We start from the raw sequence: 22,907 nt of genomic DNA on the forward strand, positions 1-22,907 counted from the left end.
GCATAAACCACATCACCCGTATTAGGCAATTAGCTGTCCCATTCCCACTACTTATCCTTCTGGTAGCACAAAGAAAAATGTGTGATTTTAGCATTACAAACACACGACTGCTTATTCCTCAAGAGTTTGACTGCCTTGCTTCCTCCTTAACTGTCCTGGGGTTCCCTGAGGCTGACAAGGGCCCTGCAGAGGAAACCTTGTGGCCCCCAACTGCTGCTCCCTAAAGATCCCACTGGCTACATCGCCAAGGGATCGCTACTTCCCCCTGCCCCGCGCCGACTTCCTGCCTTCCTGCCCTCGACCCGGGTGAGGGGAAAAACAGGCCTTTCCCCAGCTGGAATCCGTGGAGCCGCAGGTGCGGCCTCCGAGTTCTGTGCTGCTGGCAGACCCTCTTGGCAGGCCCCCAGCTAGGGTGGCCCGGCTCTTTCATCAGTGCGCCCCGACGGTTCCACAAATCACCCCAGCGCGGCTCCGGAAACGTGAGTGGGGTTGGGAGGGTGTCCGAAGCGCTTAAGGGGGTTTACAGGGAGTCGCTTCTTGTCCTGTGGACCTCATTGCGGTGGGGTGGACGCTAGGAAACCCAGCTGGGCGCCCCCGCCGCTTGTGCCCCTGTGGCTCCCGTCAAGACGTGGCTCGTTTCAGCACCGGGGCTGAGGACAGCACCCACACAGGCACGGCCCCTGTGGGGTGGGAGGTCTTCTATCACCTTCAGCCTCAAGACTGCGTCCCCTCCCCTTCCCCCCACGCCCCGCACACCGCCCCTACTCCAGGGCCCCCTCGGGTCCCTACCTGCCAAAGTTTGAGCCTCGGCGCGCCTCGCGAGCTCCCTAGCCGAGCGTCTCTTTCCTCTCTCCGTCCTGGTTCTTCTGGGCAGCCAGCGACTGCGGCCTCGCTCCCTCCCCCACACTCCCCACCGGACCCTCCTCTGGGGACCGCAGAAGGAGCCCAGTGCCTCCCTCTGCCTGGGAAAGTCAGGTAAGACTCCCGGAGAGAGACTCAAGCCACTGGTTCATATCCCCTTCGCCTCCGAGGAAAGAGCCAGGAACCTGAAGGCAGCCAGGTCCGTCTGTCAAATCTGGACTTGCGCCTGACCGCAGGCGCCCTTCCTGGGATGTTTTACCAGTAGTGTAATCTACAGTGGATGAGAATGTCCTGCGGGGGGGTTTGAGAGTTTGAGGGGGGTTTAAAGGTGAGGTGATAGGCAAAAGGGTATTCTTAAGCACGTCCATAATCTCGGGAAACACATCACTCTTTGGGATGTTAGCTATTCTTGGAGAATTTCTGTTTCCTTTTATCACATCAGACAGCATCAGATTGAAAATTCAAACCACCAATCCAATTAGTAGCCTTTATCTTCCATGGAAGCCAGAGAACGCTAAACTCTCTTTGGATGAAATAACTTTACTAAAACCTCTATATTTTCTCAAATTCACTTTCCCCGCAGGACATGGGGGACACACATCTGGAATTACAGACCTCCTTTAGGAGTAAAGACCTAATCCCATGTCCCCTCCTGGGCAGCAGCCCTCCCTAGTTAGGGCTGATGGGAGCAGGCCCAGGAATCTGAACCTGCCTATCTGGGACAAGGCCTGGACAGCCCCGTGGCTACCAGTTTCAGGACTGACCCCTGCATGGGAAGGAACTCTGCAACATGGGTGTAGTAAGGCAGGCGATTAATTCAAGGTCAGGAGCTTAGAAGCCACTCCCCTACCATCTAAGTGTTCCCTCCCACCCACCTGTGACTCTCACCTATCCTCACCTGAAACCTGAGATGGAGCTGTATTGCTTTGTTGTGAACCACTCCCATCACAACCCCCTATAAAGGCTTATTAAGGAGGGGTTCACTCTCTTGGTTGTGTTCCTCCAACGCACTCTCGGCTTCCCAGTTCCTGCTTGCTCTTTGGCTTGCCACGGACAAACTCTGAGGACAGGTATCCCCTGAGCATGGCCCCTTGTGTGTCTGTATTCCTCACCCTATGTTCACTGCTTGGGTGGGACAGTGAAGATGTTAATACTAAGATGCTTTGTATTTCTAATGTGTGTACTTTTGAGAGTTTCAGGAGAGGTGAGTCCTAGCAGTAATGGAATGTGGGCAGAGAAGCCAGGGAAAGGTGAATGACTGCAGCTTTGTGTGTCCAGGTTATTCGTTGCATGTCTCTTAGGATAATTTATATTGTTGGGGAAGGTGAGACGTAGGTGTTCAGCTTAACAGATGGACTTCAGGGTAATGACCATTTGTTCCTGTTGGGGTTATGGTTGACTGGATTGTCATATGGATTTGTGATTTGCTATTTCTAGTGGGTCCTGTTATCACCAAGCTTGGTTAATAAAGACTCTTTAATACACCTTAGACATGTCTGGCGTGATCTCACTCGCACCCTGCAACAAGGGCTCCAGAACAGCTAGCAACTCAGACGTTTTTGAGGATTCAGTGCTCAGGGCATTTCTTGGCTGGTGGTTCATACAGCAGGCTAGCTGCCGCCTGCAATGTCGCATGCCATATGGGCACCGGTTTCTGTCCAGGTGCTCCACTTCTGATCCATATCCTTGCTGATGCACCTCGGAAAAGCAGCCATCTGGGGAGTGAACCAGTGGGAGATCTCTTTCTTTCATTGTGTCTCTACTCCTCTCTGTAACTCTTTCAAAATATGCAAATCTTTTCAAAAAGGGAAGCAAGGGCTCAGTGCGGTGGCCTGAAGGTTGACTGAAGGGTGACTGAAGTCCTCGCCTTGAACACACCAGGATCCCATATGGGCCTGGTTCTAATCCAGGCAGTCCCACTTCCCATCCGGCTCCCTGCTTGTGGCCTGGGAAAGCAGTTGAGGACAGCCCAAGGCCTTGGGACCGTGCACCTGTGTGGGAGACCTGGAGGAGGTTCCTGGCTCCTGGCTTCGGATTGGTGCAGCACCGGCCATTGCTGCTCACTTGGGGAGTGAATCATCGGACAGAAGATCTTCCTCTCTGTCTCTCCTCTTCTCTGTATATCTGACTTTATAATAAAAATAAAATGCATCTTTTAAAAAATTTTTGAGAAGGGAAGCAATATCTAGAAAAAATTTTCATCAAAGAAAAGTCAAACTTTATTTTTCAGATAAAGGGATTGTTAGGGAGCAAATAAATGGAAGTGGTGAATCAAACCAAGTTGAAGTCACAGAAGTTGGAGGAATGGGGGAATTCTTGTATTATCATCCTATTGTTTGGGACTCTAGAAGGAACCTGCAATTAATTTAGCACAGGAGAAAATGTAAGTTATGAGACTGTCCCTCATCAAAACCCTTTTAGTGTCATTCCAGAGAATCTCCAACCTGGCTCAGTTATTGTTTGTAACCTTTTACAGCTCTCATCATCAGGAAATTCTTCATCTCCTCCAATCCCAGTAATTTATGCTACACATTAAAGCTGCTTCCTATTGGCTTGTTCTCACAGGAGGGTGGAGGCAGATGTTTCTCTTCTGTGGTCTGGACACTTTTCCAAAGCTTCAGAAGAATCTTAAATCCTAACGTTGGAAAAAGTAGTGGCTAATTTTAAAGTAGCATCCTGAACAGTCACTTAGGATGTTGTTTCTGAAATGCACAGTATTCCTAGCATTTGAAGGAGAAAACTGTGCCACATGAAATTAACCATGAAATGGTAAAGCTGACTGAGTTAGCTGAGTGGAGGCAGCATAGTTAGCACAAGAGTGGGCGTGTAATTGGCCCTTAGGAAATGATGCAGCTGTGAGTGTGCCTGCAAAGGACATTGAGCAGCAGGATCCTGGGCTGTCAGGACCCATGTGTGGCCTAAGACCTTCTCGGCAGGATGGTCCCTGGGGAGCTGTGTTATTGGCCATGCTTCACCTGATGAGTGGAACGGAGGGAAAGAAAGAGGTGTGCATAGTGTGGAAGGGACAGCAATCTCTGGTCAAGATGCAGGACACAAGCAGTACTAGGCAATCACTGATGAGTCAGTGGTCTGTCCTAACAGGCTGGTGGCACCAGGAGACTCAGGGCAACAATCCTGGGGAGACCACAGTGAGAAGAGAGGTACGGAGAAGGTACCACTTCCTCTTTCTGGGAAAAATGGAGGGGGAATCGGGTGGGAACCCTAAATTGTATTAGCTTCAGTCAGGTTATGCTAAGGAAGTGAAAGAGAGTCCTGGGGAAAAGCGAGGCACTGGACATGATGGAGACAGGACACAGTACAGGTTCCGAAATAGAAAAGGAACAAAGGGAAATTAATAAGATGAAAGAACAGGAGGTAAGGGCAACCGGACTGAAAATTAGCAAGAGAAGAGAACTAGACTTAAGAACTTGGGACCAGAGACTGAAGGGATAAATGAGAGATGCCAAACAGAAGATCATCGCAAGGTTGGGGGGACATGAAAGCAAAGAATGTGCAAGGGGGCCAGTGCTGTGTCATAGCTGCAATGCTAACATCACAAATGGTTGCTGGTTTAAGTCCCGGCTACTCCACTTCTGATCCAGCTCCTGCTAATGTGCCTTGGAAAGCAACGGAAGGTGGCCCAAGTGCTTGAGTCTCTGCACTCATGTGGGATACCCAGAAGCTTCTGGCTCCTGACTTTGGATTGGCCCAGCTCAGGTTGCTGCAGCCATTTGGTGAGTAAATGCAAGATCCTCTCCCCTTTTTTCTCTCACTTTTTAAAATAAATTAATTTTAAAAAACCTGCCTGTATTTACTTCTCCTTTAGCCCCAAAGGATATGAAATCCCAGATACCCACCTTCCCTGTCCCCCAGCTGAAGTGAGCTTTCTTTGCTTCCTTCAGCAAACTTTCCTCCTTTGTGTTCTCACTCTTTGTGGGTACAGGACATGAACCCCAACAGCTAGAAATACAGGTATCTGCAACAGATAGCCAGACCCAGGGAATCTGATGAGATCATTAAAAAATAGGAGAGGGAAGAATTAAATGTTTGCTGTTCTGATTACATAAAATCTTCCACACTAGACAAATCTTAGATGTATTGGGAACACATACATTATGCCCATAATTGGACAAAAACAAAACTGTTTTGATGGGGGCATATGGTACCCAGAATGCTAAAAAACACACAATCTGATATAAGGAGATAAGTCAGACTAACAGATGAAGAGCAGAAATGCAACAAATAAGCCTCATTATCAGCAAAGGGGGAGAGCAGTTGTGGGCTTGCTGTGCCAGGTGCTTTGGATCCTTGGCAAGCACTAAGACAATTTGTGAGAATGGCTCTTGGGAAATGAAATATTTATGAGGAGGCAGGTAAGGCTCACCTGAGAAGGAACCATTTTCCTGAAGTCATTCCTCAATCAGGGCGAAGCTGACTGGGGAGGTGAAAGGCCAAAGGTGGGAGGAACAGTTGCTTTCATTCTTGAAGGCTTACTGACTATTGTTTTATCTCAGGCAACAAAGATGGTGGCATCCATTTACCTCATCTACCTGGTGGTTCAAAAAAAATAAAAGAAAAATAGAGTTTATGAAACCTATCTGAAGAGTCAAAAGATGTATCTAAATGTCATCGGGGCCTTGGGCTCTAAGCTATCCCCTGGGGAACCTTCTCTACATCAGATCCGTCTTGTAGGTAATGGGCAAATAAGGGCTGCTATGGGAACTCACTGTCAGCTTTTCCATGACAACCAAGTTTTCAAACTTTGATCCCCTTTAAATACCTACAGGAAGACAGTATGAATAAAGAGTCAAAAGAGAAAATTATTGAGAGCATCTGATGATCTTTTTTAAGACTACAAGAATATGGGCCTGGCGGTGTGGCCTAGCAGCTAAAGTCCTCGCCTTCAACACGCCGGGATCCCATATGGGCACCGGTTCTAATCCTGGCAGCTCCACTTCCCATCCAGCTCCCTGCTTGTGACCTGGGAAAGCAGTTGAGGACGGCCCAAAGTCTTGGGACCCTGCACCAGCGTGGGAGACCCGGAAGAGGTTCCTGGCTCCTAGCTTCGGATTGGTGCAGCACCGGCCGTTGCGGTCGCTTGGGGAGTGAATCATCGGACGGAAGATCTTCCTCTCTATCTTTCCTCCTCTCTGTATATCTGACTTTGTAATAAAATAAACAAATCTTTAAAAAAAAAAAGACTACAAGAATAGAAGGGGTGGCTAGGACCATTACCAGCTTTGCCAAGATTATAGCTGAGCCTAGTTCTGGCCCATGGAAATCACTGTATTTCCCACACAGCAAAGAAGGTCAATAACCTGTGTAAGCTGTTAAACCTGGCCAAAGTGCTCAGCATGCAAGATGGCTTAATAAATCATCATGAGGCTTGTGCACAGATGTGACGTGTTCTAGGACTCAACACTTGGTTCAGCATTGTCATCATAGCCTTGGAGAAACAGGTGAAGAATCCTGCATATTTTAATACAGACAGAATATGCAGCTAACACACACTCAGGAATGGAATGGCACAAGGGTAGAAATCAGGTCTCAAAAATATATTGATGTGTGGACATTTGGGGCAGATGTGCTTGGGATGCCCATGTCCCATATTGAAATGCCTGGCTTGAATCCAGGCTGCCTGCTTCCCATATGCTTTCTGCTAATATGCACCCTGGGTGGCAGCTGGTGATGGCTCAAGCACTTGGGTTCTCTGCTCCTGGCTTCAGCCTGCCCCAGCCCCGACTATTGTGGGCATGTGGGGAGTGAAACAGTGGATGGAAGCTCTGCCTAGTTTTAAAATAAAAATGATAAAACATACTGAAAGTCTTCAGTGATGGCTTGAATTTGATAGATACTTCAAAAAGTTTATGGAAAATGGAATAAAAGATAATGAATGTTTTCCATGAACATTTTAAAAATCCCTTGGAAACAGAACAAGAAAAGAGGCACAAGAAAAAATATAAAATTTTGAGCCAGGGATCAAAAACTCAGTTATCCTCCAGGATAGAAAGGGACGATGTTCCTCACTTGACATGATGTGAATACTCGGAATGACCTGTCCTCACAAAAACTACCAAAACCAAACAGAAATAAGGTGACTTATTTCACCTTTATTATAAATAAGCGATGAGTCTTGCCTAATAGCACATTAAAAAAAAGTTGCACAGCAATATTATGTTTGTAAGAATAAAACTTTAAAATTAAATCTAATAGGTTGATTATACATTTTTATAACTTTCTAAGTTTTCTTTTTTTTAAATTTATTCTATTAGTTCTATATTCTATACAGTTCTATAGGCTCTGGGATTTCCCTTCCCTTCCCCACTTATTTTCTGTATTATTAAAATAGCTTAGCCCTTCATAAACAGTCATAATTCTATGATTCTGCTATTTAAGTGTATCTTGACTTTGTAAGTATGGACGATGGCAGAGTCCAGCATCCCTTTGTCACTATATATGTAACAGAATCATCGGGAGTCCATCTTGGTTCTGGAAGTAGAGATGCACACTGCATTGTATCCTCACATCTGGGCATGACAGCCTCCATTACACAGTTACTGTACATCCCCTTACACGAAAAACCATAACACAAAATCAACAACAGGAAGAAAAAATAGAAAATTTACAACATGAAGTTAAATAACATGCTACTGAATGACCAATGTGAGGCTGAAGAAATGAAAATTAAAACCCTTCTTGAAGAAAATGATGCTACTGAACAGTTGGTGAAGAAATAAGAAAAAATTTTTTGAAGAAATGAAAATACACAAAGAAAAAAATAAAAATCCTCAAGATGTAGCAAAAACAGAGGGACATTTATAACATCAGGTGCTTACAAAAAACAAATATCTCTAATAAATGGTGCAATAATGCATCTCAAGGACTTATTGAAACAGAAATGAACAGAAAGCAAAAAAAAAATCACAGCAAAAATAAATGGAATGGAAACTAAAAATCTAAAACAAAAAAGAGAAAAAATCCTACAAATTTCAACAAGAAAGAGCCAATTTTTAAGAAGATAAGCAAAATAAACTTTAGCCAGACTAGCAAAGAAAAGCAACAGAGAAAAACCAAGTAAAATTAGATGAAAAAGAAAACGTCCTAAGAAACTAGTAAGATGATCATTTCTTTCTGGATGGATCCTTTGACCATTATGTGGTGGCCTTCATCTCTTTTAATATTTTTCATATATATCACAAACAGTGATGAAAATATAGTTTTGTCATTCTGCTCTTAATTTGGTGTTTTATCTTTAGAAGTAGCCTGTTGGATTGCATTCATTTCCAATGATTTTTGGTCAGCGCCAAATTGTCACTGACAATGATCATGACCAAATAAATTATATTATGAACATGATCTTGACCTCTTATTTTCCATTTTTCTCTCCTATAAGCATGTACGCAGAATCTTCTTTCGTCTTTGGTCTATAACCTAAGCTGTTTTCTTAGGCTATAATTTCAGCACTAAGGTCACTTGAAGGGATCTGAACATCTAAATTCAAGAGAGCTTTCCGCAATTTCTGCTGCCATCAGTCTTCTACCAGTGTGACCATTTTTTTTTTACCTCTACTCTATTTTACTTTTCAAACTTAACGCATCAACTGTGCCCCATCCCAGTTTTAATTTGCATATCAATAAGAGGTAGTAAAGTTGAACGTTTCCTTATGTTTATTTATTACTTGCATTTCCTCTTTGTAAGCCTTCTATTCATGTCCTCTGTCATTTGCATTAGTTTTAATTTTTTCCTTGCAATTTTCATGAGCTTTTTGTGCAACACTGACAGATTTTTTTTTTTATCCTGGCTTGTTTCATAAAAAATTTCTTCGCAGGCCTTTTATCAGGCTTCTGATAAAATTTGTTCTTTTTTGATTAACGTGTACCACTTGTACATTTCTTTGGAGTACAATGGACTATTTCAACGCAGTTTTTCAGCATGAACTGATCTAATCAGGAAATTAGCATTTACATTTTCTTGCCATTTCTTCATGCTTGCAGCTTTTGAGCTTCTCTCTTCCATTTCCTTATAAAATGTATAAGAGGCCATTGTGGACCTAATCAACCCACTGACCTGTGCAGCACCAGGGCCTATTTCTTTTAACCAATGGTGTTTTAGTAGCCATTGATAATATTTACTCTTGCAGGCATTTCCCTCCGAGATGCATTCAGCTCACTGCTAGCCTAGAAATTCATAATTATACTATTTGTATGATGTCTAGTCTTTCTCGGGGGGGCAATTCTAAGGTTTTTGTTTTATAATACAGTTTAATATTCTTTAATACAACTAGGCTTGGTTTGGCCTAAAGTCTAGATAGCTTGACTTGAAATCTAAGTTTAGGCAATGCTTCATTTCATGTGGGACTTGGGCTTTCTAACTGTTCAGAAAAACTGAAGTGACGTCTGTCCCGTGTGCCAGAACCCTCTTACGGAACCTCGTGTGTCACTCACTGACCACACCATGTGCAGTATCAGTTCACTCTCTCAGCTCCAGACTCACCCTTTCTTTGCACCTATCCTGCAGTAACAGACGGGAAGCATGGGATGAGAGTTTCTAGCAGCACATACAGAAAGGGGCTCCCCTGCTGCTCCGGTAGCTTCACCACTGCTGGGCACCGCAGGTATGAGACTGTCCAGGGGTGGCCAGCTCTGGCCAGGTGCCTGGAAGGCAGGGTTCCCTGATGGCCTCCTCAGTCCAGCCCCAGTGCCTACCACTGCTGCCTCAACGGACAGCACACATAGTGCCCTCCTGTCTGCACTACTCTAATTCCTCTGCTTCTCTATGCTCCTGCACCCCAAATTTAGTACCTGTGACCTTCTGGAGCTGCAAGATTTAAACTTGCTAATACAAACTGCATTCATCCAGATGTTCCTAGTTTTTCTGCATGCCTGTGTAGTGGCCACTTGCTTTGGCTTCCTTGAACTCTGGTGGCACTCCTGACGATGGCTTCCTGTTTGTCCAGAGCCTGTAGACCAGTTCCGGCCTATGGAAAACCAGCAAAGTGCGCTTCGCTGTCACCTATTGTGCTGCTGCTATCCCTGCTCCAACAAGATTCGAACGCTGGCCTTAGACAGGAGTCTCTATTCCAAGCCCGTCCTTTCTTGGAGATTCTTCTTTGGCCCTAGGCTGCCAAGGAAAGTCCTCTTACATCTTGTGGTCACCCTTTATCACAGTTCACTCATTTTCAGGTTAAACTCCTTTATTTTTCACCTAAGTCATGTCTTTCTCCTGATTAAACTCAAACTGATTTATGCACAATGAACCAAGATTCATTCATTTTTTTTTTTAATCTAGGGAAGGGATCAGAAATCTTTTAAAGGCCAGACAGCAAGTATTTCAGGCCTTAAGGCCATATGGCCCCTGTCATTAAGTTCAACCTACATTCGCTCCAGAAAGAAAAATCAGAAAATTCAGAAGGGGGATTGGCATTGAGGTGCAGCGGGTTAAACCGTCACCTGTAATGCTGAGCCAGTTCAAGTCTCAATTTCCTCTGCTTCCAAACCACCTTCCTGCTAATGAGCCTTGGAAAGCAACAGAAGATGGCCAAGTGCTTGAGCCCCTAAATGGGAAACAGAAATACAGTTCTGGCTTCCACTTGGCCCTGCTCCAGTCATTGTGGTCATCTGGGAAATGAACCACTGGGCAGAACATTTCTTTCTCTTCTCTGTCACTCTATATTTCAGATATACAAATCTTAAAAAGAAGGAGAAGAAGAAGAAGAAGAAGAAGAATTATTCCTTGACTTGACAAGTTATCTTCAGACTGGAGTCTGGAACAAAGGATGTTCACTTTGAGCTGCTCCTCAATGCTGTACTGAGAGATCTACTAGATGTAAGCCCTAAAGATAAAGGCACAAGCAAGATGACAGCTGGGGCCAGCATAGTAGCATTGTACACTAATCCTCTTCCTGCAAGTGCTGGAATCCTGTATAGGTATTAGTTCAAGTCCCAACTGCTCCACTTACAATACAGCTCCCTGCTTGTGGCCCGGGAAAGCAGTAGAGGATGACCCAAGTTCTTGGGCCCTTACACCCACATGAGGAAGTTCCTGTTTCCTGGCTTCAAATAGGTTCAGCTCTATCCATTGCAGGTATTTGGGGGATTTGGGGCAGTGGACCAGTGGATGGAAGATCTCTCTCTCTGTCTGTAAAACAATTTTTCAAATAAATAATTTTTAAAAGGGATAATTGAATTTACTGGTAGCATGGTAAATCTATGTATGTATGTATGTATGTATGTATAAAACCCTTTGTAATCTACATAAGAGCAAATAAGTGAATTTAACAATACTGCTGCATAAAAAAGTAATTACATAAAACTCACTTATGCTGTATTTTTTCAACTGCATTTTTAAAAGCCTCATTTATTTTTATTGGAAAGGCATGTTTATAGGGAGAAGGAGAGACAGAGAGAACGATCTTCCAAACACTGGTTCACTCCCCAGATGGTCACAATGGCCAGAACTGAGCTGATCTGAAGCCAGGAGCTTCTTCCTGGTCTCCCATGTGGGTACAGGATCCCAAGGAATAGCTGGGACATGAACTGACACCCATTTGGGATACCATACTTGGAGATGGAGGGTTGGCCAGCTAAGCCATTGTGTTGGCCCCACTTGTATTGTATTTTAACAATAGCCTATGAAACAATGAAATTTCAGAAATATTGTTCACAGTAGCACCAAACACACCAACTGCTTAGGAATACATCTACTACTTTGTGTAAGACTTTTAAACATTATGTGCTGAAAGAAATTTCAGAAAATCTAATTAAATGGGAAGATGTGTTATATTACAGTATATGTTTATGAAATCTTAATAATTTGAAAGTATTTCTCCTGAATTGATCTTGTGATTACATGCAATCAAAACCAAAGCCTTTAAGAATCTGGATTCTAAAGTCTTACAGATAAACAAAGGATTTATATTATAAAAAGCAATCTTGGAAAAAAATTGCAGTGTTTACAGTATCTGGCCTCAAGATGTAGGATGAAGTTACAATAACCAAAAATAGTAATACTAGTGTCAAAAACAGAAATTTCAGAAAGATATCAATGTATCAATAAGACAACTGATTTGAAAAGTATACAAACTGTCTTTATCTGAGAAGGAGAAAGAGAGAGGGAGAGCAAGTAAGCAAACTCTTATCTGCTGGTTCACAACTTCTCAGATATTCTCAGTGACCAAAACTGGGCCTGAGGCTAGAGACAGGAGTCAGAACTCAGGGTCACCTGCATGTGGGTGGCAGGAATCGAGTTACCTGAGCCATCACTGCTGCTTCCCAGAGTCAGCACTGATGGGAAGCTGGAGACAGCAGCCAGATCGGGACTGAATGTAGGCACTCTGATGTGGGTTGTAGGTATTCCAACGACTAGGCTAAATAGCCTGCTCCCAGTGAACTTTTTTTGTGGGTACCCTCTGTATCGTTTTTCAAGAAAGCATATCCTGAATATTCTATTCAAAAATCTCAAGACCCTTCTCTGATCCCAACCACACTCTTCCTTTCCTGCCTTCCTGTTCTCCGCAGTCTTTACCTTCACCTGGCATTCCATCTAGTACAGTCTCAGCCTGGGGCAGGAGCCAGCAAGTAGATACTAGCATCTCAATGGCAGACAGTTGCCTTCTGGGCAGGGATGCTTGCCTTGTCCCTGCATCATGGACCTTGGAAAGTCTTCAAGAGAGGAAGCTAAGATGGAAGGGGTTGGTGCTGATGTTCTATTCATGGTTATAATTTGTTCTGCAAGACTCCTGACTACCCAGAGTGACATTTTCACAGGGTGTAAAGTGCAGAGGCATTTAGAGGCCACTCCACACCACATCTCTGCAGGTGTATTAGCAATCATGGTAGCCATGATCATGGCTATAGAACAGCTAATATGGAGCTCCCATTATGCACCACTGTAGCCAGTTTCAAGTCCTCCATCCACTTTATCCTTACAACATTCCTACGAGACAGCCATGGTTTTCACTCAAGGTGGTCAGAACACGTTCTGTACAGCCAATCAGGAAGTGTAGTAGGCTCTGGGTCTTCGACTCTCCTAGGGCCTAGTTGGAAATTTCTTGCAGCTCAGGCCTGGGAGTAAAGAAGGCCAGGCGGGCATATCTCCACCATGGTCACTTTCCCAGGTTTGCATGCCCTGAGTATGACTGAATAACCTACTCAGTAAGTTATGAAACATCAGATGCTGCCCAACCTAAAACTTACAATTTTCAGGGAGCAATAGCCTGGCTATTGTATTTGAGCAGGGAATCAGTGGACAAGAGCTTTCTCTGTTCATCTGTCTTGCTTGCTCATTCTCAAATATATTGATAAAGGAAAACTGCCTAACAATGTGAATGTACTCAACACTATTGAATGGTAAAATGGTAAATGATATATTTTTTTGTGCCAGAACCTTTGCATCCAAGGCATGGCTTTTCAGAAATGTTCTTGCAGTGTTGAGAGAGGACATTTCTAATGAAACGTCTGATTAAATCCTGTCTTCCTGGGCTGCAGCTGTGGCACAGTGTGTTAAGATGCCACCTGTGATGCCCACATCACAAATCAAAGCACAGATTCAAGGCTTGTCTGCTGCTTCTGATCCAGCTCCCTGCCAACGTCCTTAGGGAAGCAGCAGACGATGGCCCAAGTACATGGGTGCCTGCTACCTACATGAGAGAACCAAATGGACTTCCAGTCCTAGCTTTGGCTTGGTCCCAATTCTGCCCATTACAACTATCTGTAGAAATGAACCAGTGGATAAAAACTGTCCCTTCACTATCTGTAACTCTTTCAAACAAATAAGATCATAAAGAACAAAAAATTCTTGCCCTGTTTGTGCTTTCAAGCTTTATTGGGAAATGTGCAGAAACCCCAAAGGCCTTCCCAAAGGTGCTGGAATAATTTAATGCAGAAACAGATAACTCACACATGAAAGCAGACAGAAGGCAGATGTGTCTGGGAATGTGAGTGTTGGAAGAACTTTGATTTTTCTTTCCCCCACCAGAATCTCAGTCATTACAAAACAGCAAGTAAGGTGTTTCTCTTATGGGTATAACGTGTAGGATGAAATACATTATTCAGTTAAACTCCCAGAACACTTCCCAGAACCACTATCCTTTGAACAAATTTCAGGCTTTGGGAAAGTAAAGGAGAACGTCCCATTCCCCAATTAAGAGGATCCTCTCCTTTCAGCCTTTGGAGTCTGGGGACTGCAAGTGGGGTATAAACAGAATATTCCCTGCTGTGAGTGGCCTCAGGTAGCTCCTACTTTGGAACCTGGCGAGCTCAACATTGTAGAAGCCATAATAGTTCATGAGAGTAGCAGCCCCGGGTGCAGCAGTGTGCCCTGGCTCCTGCAGGTGCAAAGGCTGGAGCACAGCTCCTTTGGATGGACTCAACTTATGCCTGCAGGGTTTCCTGAAGGCTGCCACAGGACATTCCTCACAGTCCGCAGGGCAGAGGGAAACATGGAGGACACACTGTCGGGAAGGCCAGCCTGGGGCCCTAGGGCCTGGACGGGAGTTTCACCCACAGGGGAGCCTCCACTTTGCTCTCCACTCCTTTCAACTGACTGAACCTTGTCCTCTGCATCACCCAGGCCGCTGGTCCTTCTTTACTGATAAGGGTATTGCAATCACATCTCCCAGCCACCCATTCAACAAACCTATATCAGTGTTTGAACAACTGAGCACCCAGCCAGGTGGAAAGGGACTTTCCCATGAGGACTAATATTGTGGAGCATTGTAAACGCCCCCAGGGGCCAATATTCCATCTGTTTTTTCAAAGGTGTGCCCACAACAAATGCCAGGTTATTTGCCTTTTTAAGAAATTGAGTTACAAAGAGTCATTTTGTCCCCTATCTGGAGAGCACCATCTTTGCCAGGAAAAAGTTTTTGTTTCTAACTTACTGGAGCCAAGAAGGCTGACTGGAGGAACGCTTCCGTAAAGAAGTGAACTACAATTGGCCCAGAGATTCCGAAAAGCAATACGAGGGTAACAAGCCATGCCGCCGCCACAGCCACTGCCCACAGTCCCCGGCCCTCCACTCCTACCTCAGTCTCTCAGTCAGGGGATGCCATCTTGCCGGACAAAGGGTTCTTCAGACCGCCGAGGAGACCGCTGAGGGGAAACCGTCAGTGAGGAAGTGGCAAGATCTGCAAACAGCAGGTAGATTCCAAAAGCCCAAAGTGACAAAAGCAACAGTTGCTGCCATTGTCCACTGCTTCTCCAGCTCCTTTGTCGAGGCCGCCATCTTGCTCAGAAAACATAAGCAGCAGGCGCTGGGATCCCAGATAGGGCAGCCCTAGCTACAGAACCCCACAGTCCTCACTGACTCTAAATAACGCCCGGAGTGCCAACTGGGGCTGCTTGGCTCCAGAGAGGGAGCCACACTGCCTCCATCGTCCTCGGAGCGCCATAGCCAAGCTCCCAGGTTTAAGAGGAAGAGGTGGGTTAGGAAGCCGGAAGCATCTTTCACTAACTAGAAGTCGCACAGAAAGCAAACGCACTCTTCAGGACACAGAGCAGGCATCTGTGGATCCTGCAGTCACAGGAGACCTGGAGCTGCCTTCATTTGCCCTGGGTGGAAGTTCCCTGTGACTTATTGCTAGATGTAGGGAGAAGCCTATATACAACCCCAAAGGACCAGATCTGAGGAAGCTGCTTCTGCAGCTCTTAGCACAGCCTGTTGGGAAGCTGGAACACAAGTCCCAGTGTCACCCTTGGGGAGATGGGGGGTTAGTCCCCGGGGGTTACTCACAGCTCTGGAACTGTCACTGCTGGTGCCGCAAGACCTGAAGTAGTAGTTCGTACTCACCTATGGGTTCCAGAGGTCCTGCTTGTAGTGCTTGTGTCGGGCTGGTGATTGCCAGGCCACAGTCTCTGGACTAATGGGCACATGCCCTGTAAGATCTGAGGAAGGACTCCCCCGAATTCTGCTGCTCTTGGACTGTAACTATTAGTACTGTATTCGTCAGAGTCATTGGAACAGACCCTGTGGGATCCAGGGAAGAGCCTACTTGCTTGTCAGTCCTCTAGCCCCACGCTTGCCAGTGGGCAATGCGTAATGCAACCTGTATTTGCACTGAGGGACTGAGAGACAGGTAACTCCCTAGGTGTGGAGAATCTTTTCTTTTTTTCCTGCCAAGGGCCATTTGGATATTTATAACATCATTTGCAGGCCATGAAAAATTTTCAACTTAAAATCGAGCCTGCTATTGATGTACTGAAGTTTGAGTCCTGCCTTGGCAGGACCAGACCAAACGACTTTACATGCCTTGTTTGCAGTCTGTGGGCTAGACATTGCCCCTGCATCTCCCAGCTCTGGGACTTGGTCTTTGGGTGTTATAAGCCCCAGCATTAGTCACACCCACACAGCACGGTCTGGAGAAGGATTTAACTACATCACACAGTATGAGGACCATAGTTACTGGTATCACAAGCTCCAGCATCACTCACACTGGACTGTCAGCATAAGAGGACAGCCCACTGTGTGCCTCACAGCATCAGAACCAGGGTCACAATCATCAGCATCCTAGTGTGACCAATACCCAACTGTCTGAGCAGCACCTTACTGTTGGAGTTTTCAGGAATTAGTTTATCCATAATATTCTTTATGATCTTAATATATACAGAACCTCTAGTAGTAACAATCCCTGTCACTGTATTCTTCCTCCTTTTTTCTTGCAAATTGTGGGTGTATATATATATATATTTTTTTCCAGATAATCAATATTTGGATGTCAGTTGAATTCTGGGTGCTCCTCTTTCAATCTACCTACTTGCTAATGTGCCTGGGAATGCAGTAAATGGCACAAGTGCTTGGATTCTGTCTGCACACATAGGAGAGCTACGTGGAGTGTCTGGGTGCAGAGGCCCAAGAACTTGGACCATCTACTGCTGCATCCCAAGATGCTTTAGCAAGGAGCTGGATCAGAAGTGGAGCAGCCTATGTGGGATGCCAGCATTGCAGGCGGTGGCTTAGCCCAATCACTGTGCCACACTTGATTTTTTTTTCCTACTCTAGTAAGGCAATTAGCTTGCCTGGTTTCAAATTACATTTTTTTTCCTCTTGTAATATGGAGCAGTTAAAATCTCTATTCCATTCTAATGGCTTCTGTGCTGTTTTTGTTTTTCATGCTTGCACCCTGGATATAGCTTCCTTTGCCTATATAATTCGGTGGTCACCCAAGATTTTGGGCAGCTTTGGGAAACCGCTCTCTCAATTTCCTTGTTTACATTTCTAATTCCTTTACCAGCCTTCAGTGCTTGCCCCTGGTACTTTAAACTCACAAGGCTGTGGGATCAATGCTATCCAAGTTAGCACATGGTTTCAATTAAAAAGTAGTAAATGCATATGCTTGAATCAGAGTGACCTTGCTGTCTATTTCTCAAGGGTAGATTCATGTCTAGTTGTTGGCAGGGCTCCCTGAGTTCTGCCCTGTGTCTGTGCAATTCACTAGTTAGTCAGGAATGAGGTAAAAAAGTAAATGAGGTAAAGTTTATGCTTAATTTTTTAATAACTCACTGTGATTTCTTGCCACAAAAATTTCTTCTTTAAATTTCCAATTCTTTTCTTACCCTGAACTCTGGCACTAAGAGCTCATCAGGCTGCAGGTTAATTTGTTGCCAAAGCCAGGAAAAGGGGCCTCAGTTCAGAGTTACAGTTTTTTGGAGAATAAACTCCTCTCCAGCTTCTATTTGTGAACTTTTTATTGTACCTCTCGTTAATTTAAACAGTTTTGTATCCAGGTCTTAAAATCCTTATCTGTCAAAGGGTTTGCAAGAACTTCACACTGACACATTATTTTCAGTTTATTTAGGTGTACTTTTAAATTTGCATTGCCTTGCCATAAGCTAAACTTTTTTCATATTTTGGGGTTTATTCATCTTTGTAGCTACTTCACGCATTTTACCTATTTTTCTGCCAGACGTTTGGTAATTTTTTTTTTTTTAGTTTTTAAAAAATAGTTGTTTAATATGTTGGGGACATCTGCCCTTTTTTGAGATACAGTACATACTCTTTCCAGTTTGTCATTCATCTTAATTTTGCTAATGATGTTTTTGATGATACAGTTTTTCAAAATCATTTTCATGCAGCCAAGGCTAACGATCTTTTATTGTATCTGGATTTTGAGTCATAGTGAGGAAGCTTTTCCCTATGTTTATGTTGCAGAAGAATTTACTATTTTCCTACAATACTTGTATCCTTCTGTATTTTATATTTAAAACTTGCCTTTATTTGAAGGTGTGGTATGAGATGAGGATTTTAGTGTTTTCCAGTGGCTACCAGTTATCATAAAGCTCTAGTGTCTTGAGGCATCTTTATAACAAACTAAATTTCCATATATTGTAAAGCTTTGTCTGACCTGTATTTTCTTCCGTCTATCTTTTGTTGTGCTAGTATGGCACTATTTTAAGGATATAGATAGTACAGTGCTTTACTGTGTTAGTGTAAGTTCCTCCTTGTGGCTCTTATCTTGCAATGTTTCTTAGCTTAATTTCAAATGTTCCATATGAGGTTAACTATCAACTTTTTGGGCTTCATAAAACATTTGCTGTTGTTTTTACTAGGATTATGTGCCGTTATGTGCAGACCCATCACCTTCATGATGCTGAGTCATCCTGTCTAAATATAAGGAATGGTTGCAAACATTCTTGTCTCTTTCAGGACTGTCCTAAAGTTTTCACAATTTGCTTTTGTGTATTTCTTGTTAACTATTCTGGATACAGTTTATTCTCATTATTCACAGATCCCATAGTTGGGAGTCCACCTGCTTGCTACCACGTTCAAGGCACTTTTCCCAGTTGGGTGTGTGCTGAAAGCAACAAGGTATCTGAGTCACCTGCCTGTCCTCCTGTCTTGGCTCTCCTACTATAAACAGGTGTCTCGTTCATCTTGTTCTAGGATATGTCAAAAGGTTTGTACTGGGGCCAGCACCATGGCTCAACAGACTAATCCTCACCATTCGTGTCGGCATCCCATATGGTTGCCGGCTCATGTCCTGGCTGCTCCAGCTGTTTATGGCCTGGGAAAGCAGCAGAGGATGGCCCAAAGCCTTGGGACCCTGCAACCATGTGGGAGACCTGCAGGAGTCTCTTGGCTCCTGGCTTTGGATTGGCTCAGCTGTGCCCGTTGAGGCCATTGGAAGCGTGAACCAGCAAGTGGAAGATCTTTCTGTCTCTCCTTCTCTCTGTAAACCTGCCTTTGAAATAAAAACACCTAAGTCTTAAAAAAAAAAAAAAAAAGAAGTTTGTAGAGAATAGTTAAAGACTCCATGCATACAAAGGGTCTTCAGAATGTTCCTGGAAAATGCAGATTATGCACAGTCTACGCCTGAATTTCAACTTTCAAGCACGTAAATGAATCATTTTACTCCATTCTCACAAAATTTTTGAAAGAATCCTCATATATAGTGCCATATTTTATATGTTTGCACTTACTGTTGGTAATTTCACTGTTTGGAATGGCCTGCAAAGGTGGCACTGAAGTACTGTTTGGTGTTGTTAAAGTCAAGGTGTATTAGATAAGCTCTGTTCAGCACTGTACTATGTTGGGCAGGAGGATGTTAATGATAAACAAGATATTTTAAATAAGGCACACATAAGACAAAGTTATGTATTGACTGGTTGACAGAACTATTGTGATGAGTGGCTTATGGGAAGCTAAATTCATGTTTCCACTAAAGGCAAATGGTTCAGTACTCAGTATTGGAGGCAACTTTGCAAAAAATAACTACCATGAATGAGAACCAATTATATTTTGTTTTCTTTGTGAATATCAGTATATCTTATGAATTGATCAGGATTTATGTGTTCATTTCTGCAAATGAAACTTACATCCTGAATCTCTCTGAAATATTTTTTTAAAGATTTTTATTTCAAAGGTAGAGTTGCAGAGAAAAGGAGAGACATATAGAGATCTTCCATCTGCTGGTTCACCCTCCAGATGGCCACATCTTATAGTATGGTGCGTATTTTCATATTCCTATACATATTCTCAAGCTTTATTTTGGGACACAATTATTTGGAAACAGTTTGATCCATCCAGGTCTTGCTATTAGGCTTTGTTTAGGTTAGGGTTAGAGTTACATTTCGTCTAAGGTCAGGTTTTTCTCTTCTTGAGTTCAGTCCCTTGGGGTACCTTACCTGATGCCCTTTGAGCCATGAAATGTTCCGTTGTGGAGGAAACAGGACACTCCCAGCCCTATGTGAGCTGTTGAGGATGCTCCCCCTTTTGTGTGGGCCATTCTTGACATTCAGGTTCTACTCAGTCCTGGGCTGAAGGCTCTCAGGGGCACAGAATGGGCCTCCTCCCTCTCCTCTGCTATGCTGCATCCTGAAACCTGGGTCCTTCATACATTTATTTCCCTAAGATTACAATGGTCTCATGGCCAATCTCCTTACTCCTCAATCCCTTCCTCACGCCATTAGTATTTTTACCTTGACGCTTATTCATTCAGGAGTAGATTCCTCCTTTGATTTCTGGTGAGTCCTAGGATTTTCATGTGAATACCACTTTTAATTAGGGTGCAGATATTGAGAGCATCAGAAACCTGCTTTATTCTGTTTACAAAATGAATCCAATATTTTTGTTATTAGTAATCTTACTATTGATATCTTACCTCACAGCTACTACCAACTAGAAAAAAGGAATTGGGAGTGCTATGTTAATTTTGGAATTAGTCAACAGAACCAGAAACCTTTCTATGTCATTGCTAAATTTAGTTCAAAAAGAACAGTATCAAAGGCCCGGCACGGTGGCCTAGTGGCTAAAGTCCTCGCCTTGAATGTGCTGGGATCCCATATGGATGCCGGTTCTAATCCCGGCAGCTCCACTTCCCATCCAGCTCCCTGCTTGTGGCCTGGGAAAGCAGTCGAGGATGGCCCAAAGCCTTGGGACCCTGTACCTGCGTGGGAGACCTGGAGGAAGTTCCTGGCTCCTGGCTTCGGATTGGCACAGCACCAGCCATTGTGGTCACTTGGGGAGTGAATCATTGGATGCAAGATCTTCCTCTCTGGCTCTCCTCCTCTCTGTATATCCGACTTCATAATAAAAACAAATAAATCTAAAAAAAAAAAAAGAACAGTGGCAAGCAAACAATTCATGAAGTTTTGAAAGGTTTCCAACTTAAGAGTTTTTATTCTGGGTCCACGCTCAATTAGAGATACCTACAACAGACTACAGAAGACAAGATAATTAGAGAGGGCGTAATTAAAAAAAAAAAAGCCAGAAAAAAGCAAACAGGGGACTGTTCAATCTTGCAGCTCTCAGGTAAGTTACTGGGTCTGAATTCTGGTCCTCGAAACGGGTGACTATATACCAACTTCACATGTGCTAACCAATGTGAAACAAGACTGTGGGCTTGCTGACTTCCAAGAACAATTTAAATTCCTATGCCGGTAACCGGCTGGGTGAAAACTTCTGGATGTGGGGAGTTTACCAGAAGTCTGAGTACAGTTCTGTGAGGACAGGGTCCAAAAGAGGATAGAAAGCTTGGGAAAAGCTAAAAGCAATATACTCAAACAGGTGGGAGGGCTCGAACATGGATGAGTGGGGAGCCTGAGAGCAGGTGGACACAGGTTAGGGAAAGGGCGGCCTTACCTCAGCTGAGGGCCTAGTGTCACCTGGTGAGGTCTGGGCAGCCCTGCAGGGACTGTGGCTCTCTTAAACAAAGTTGCCTTTGGTCTGCTTTCTGGTTTCCCAGCGATGGCCCTTAGCCTTTTGTTGTTGTGGATGGCTTGAGGAGGAAGGGGTGGGGCTGCTTGAGGCAGTGGAGGTGGTGGTGAGGCAGCGATGGCCCTGCCGGCTGACCCCTACACCTCTGGCCCAGGGCTTTCTCTGGGGAGGTGGGTTGCAGTGTCATTCAAGGGGGATTGGTATTCTTTCAGTGCTGGACCCTACCCTGGCCTGGAGACTGGGGAGTGATCTTACACTTATCATTCTTGAAAGAGATCTCAGGGGATTCTAGAGATTACAGAGTACCATCCCTCCCCCTACCCTGGGCCTGGGCCACATTTTGCAGGGGGGATTCTTGGGACCTGGTGCCATGGGAACAGTCGTCCGAGTCTGAGGATACCATCTCCTGGAGAGGCGGCCTCTTAGCAGGTTTCTTCTTCTTCTTTTTAGGGTTCTCCTGTTTTGGTTCTTTGAAAGACCCAGTGTCCACTTCTGTCAGTGGCCAGATTGGGAAAGTAGAGTTGCTGGCCTCCAAATCCTCCCTGGAGAGGGACAGAAAGAGGGGGATTACCTTAGTGTTGACAGCTGCTGTGTCTATTGCAGTGTTCAGCCAGACCCATGGACATTTTCTCAGCTCCTGGTACACTGCCCTTCTCTGGGGGTCCCATATTCTAGGCTAGGACATTTTTTGGGGGGTACCAAAATAATTTGATTTAACTTGAGAGGGAGAAGAGGTGGAGGGAGGGAGGGAAGGAGAGAGAAAGAGGAGGGAGAGAGAGAGAGGGAGGAGAAACACTCTCACCCACTGGCTTACTCCTGCAGTGCCCAGGACTGGACCAGGTTGAAGTTAAGAGCTGGAAACTAAATCCAAGTCTCCATATGGGTGGCAGGCACTGAACTACTTGAGCATCATCACTGCTTCCTGGGGTCTGACAGGAAGTTGAGTGAGGAGCCAGAGCCTGGATTCACACTCCAATGCTAAGATATGGGACGCTAGCATCCTACCTGGCACCTTAACCACAGGCTGAGCATTCATCCCAACCTTACCTTTTAATTGCATTTTCCACAAATGTTCTGAAGTACCTTCAGAACATCAGAAATTCACATTTCAAGGTTGTATTTGGTACCCGTGCTCTGTGATATCTCAGCTTGATCCACTGCATTCTTAGTTACTTTTTACATGTTTTTTCCTCTGTATCCCATGTATTGGCTGATTATAGTTCTGTCTACAAACTATAAATTTTCAGAAGAAAGAGTAAAAAGGAAGGGAGATGAGGAAGTGGGGAATTTTTCAGGTATCCACAGAGGAGAGGAGGGGCCTATTTCTGTACCTGTCTGACACTACAAAGATCTTGAAAGAACCCAAAGGAATAATAAGAGAGACCTGTCTAGCAGAG

General features: G+C 44.4%; 1 protein-coding gene across 7 annotated transcripts in view; it reads right to left on the minus strand.

Annotated features, from left to right (window-relative positions):
• Positions 1-20,940: 20,940 nt before the first annotated feature.
• Positions 20,941-22,907, minus strand: part of VWA3B (von Willebrand factor A domain containing 3B) — a 222,942-nt gene continuing 220,975 nt past the window's right edge. For 5 of the 7 annotated variants that reach the window (XM_058667564.1, XM_058667561.1, XM_058667560.1 and 2 more), the window contains one exon: positions 20,941-22,052. In XM_058667564.1, coding sequence (XP_058523547.1) covers positions 21,806-22,052 — 247 coding nt within the window. In that variant the 3' untranslated portion in view covers positions 20,941-21,805. The remainder of the gene's footprint in view (positions 22,053-22,907) is intronic. The other 2 variants (XM_058667563.1, XM_058667562.1) reach the window with 2 other exon arrangements.

This window comes from Ochotona princeps, chromosome 8, assembly GCF_030435755.1.
Source record: "Ochotona princeps isolate mOchPri1 chromosome 8, mOchPri1.hap1, whole genome shotgun sequence".
In the NCBI taxonomy this organism is placed as follows: Eukaryota; Metazoa; Chordata; class Mammalia; order Lagomorpha; family Ochotonidae; genus Ochotona; species Ochotona princeps.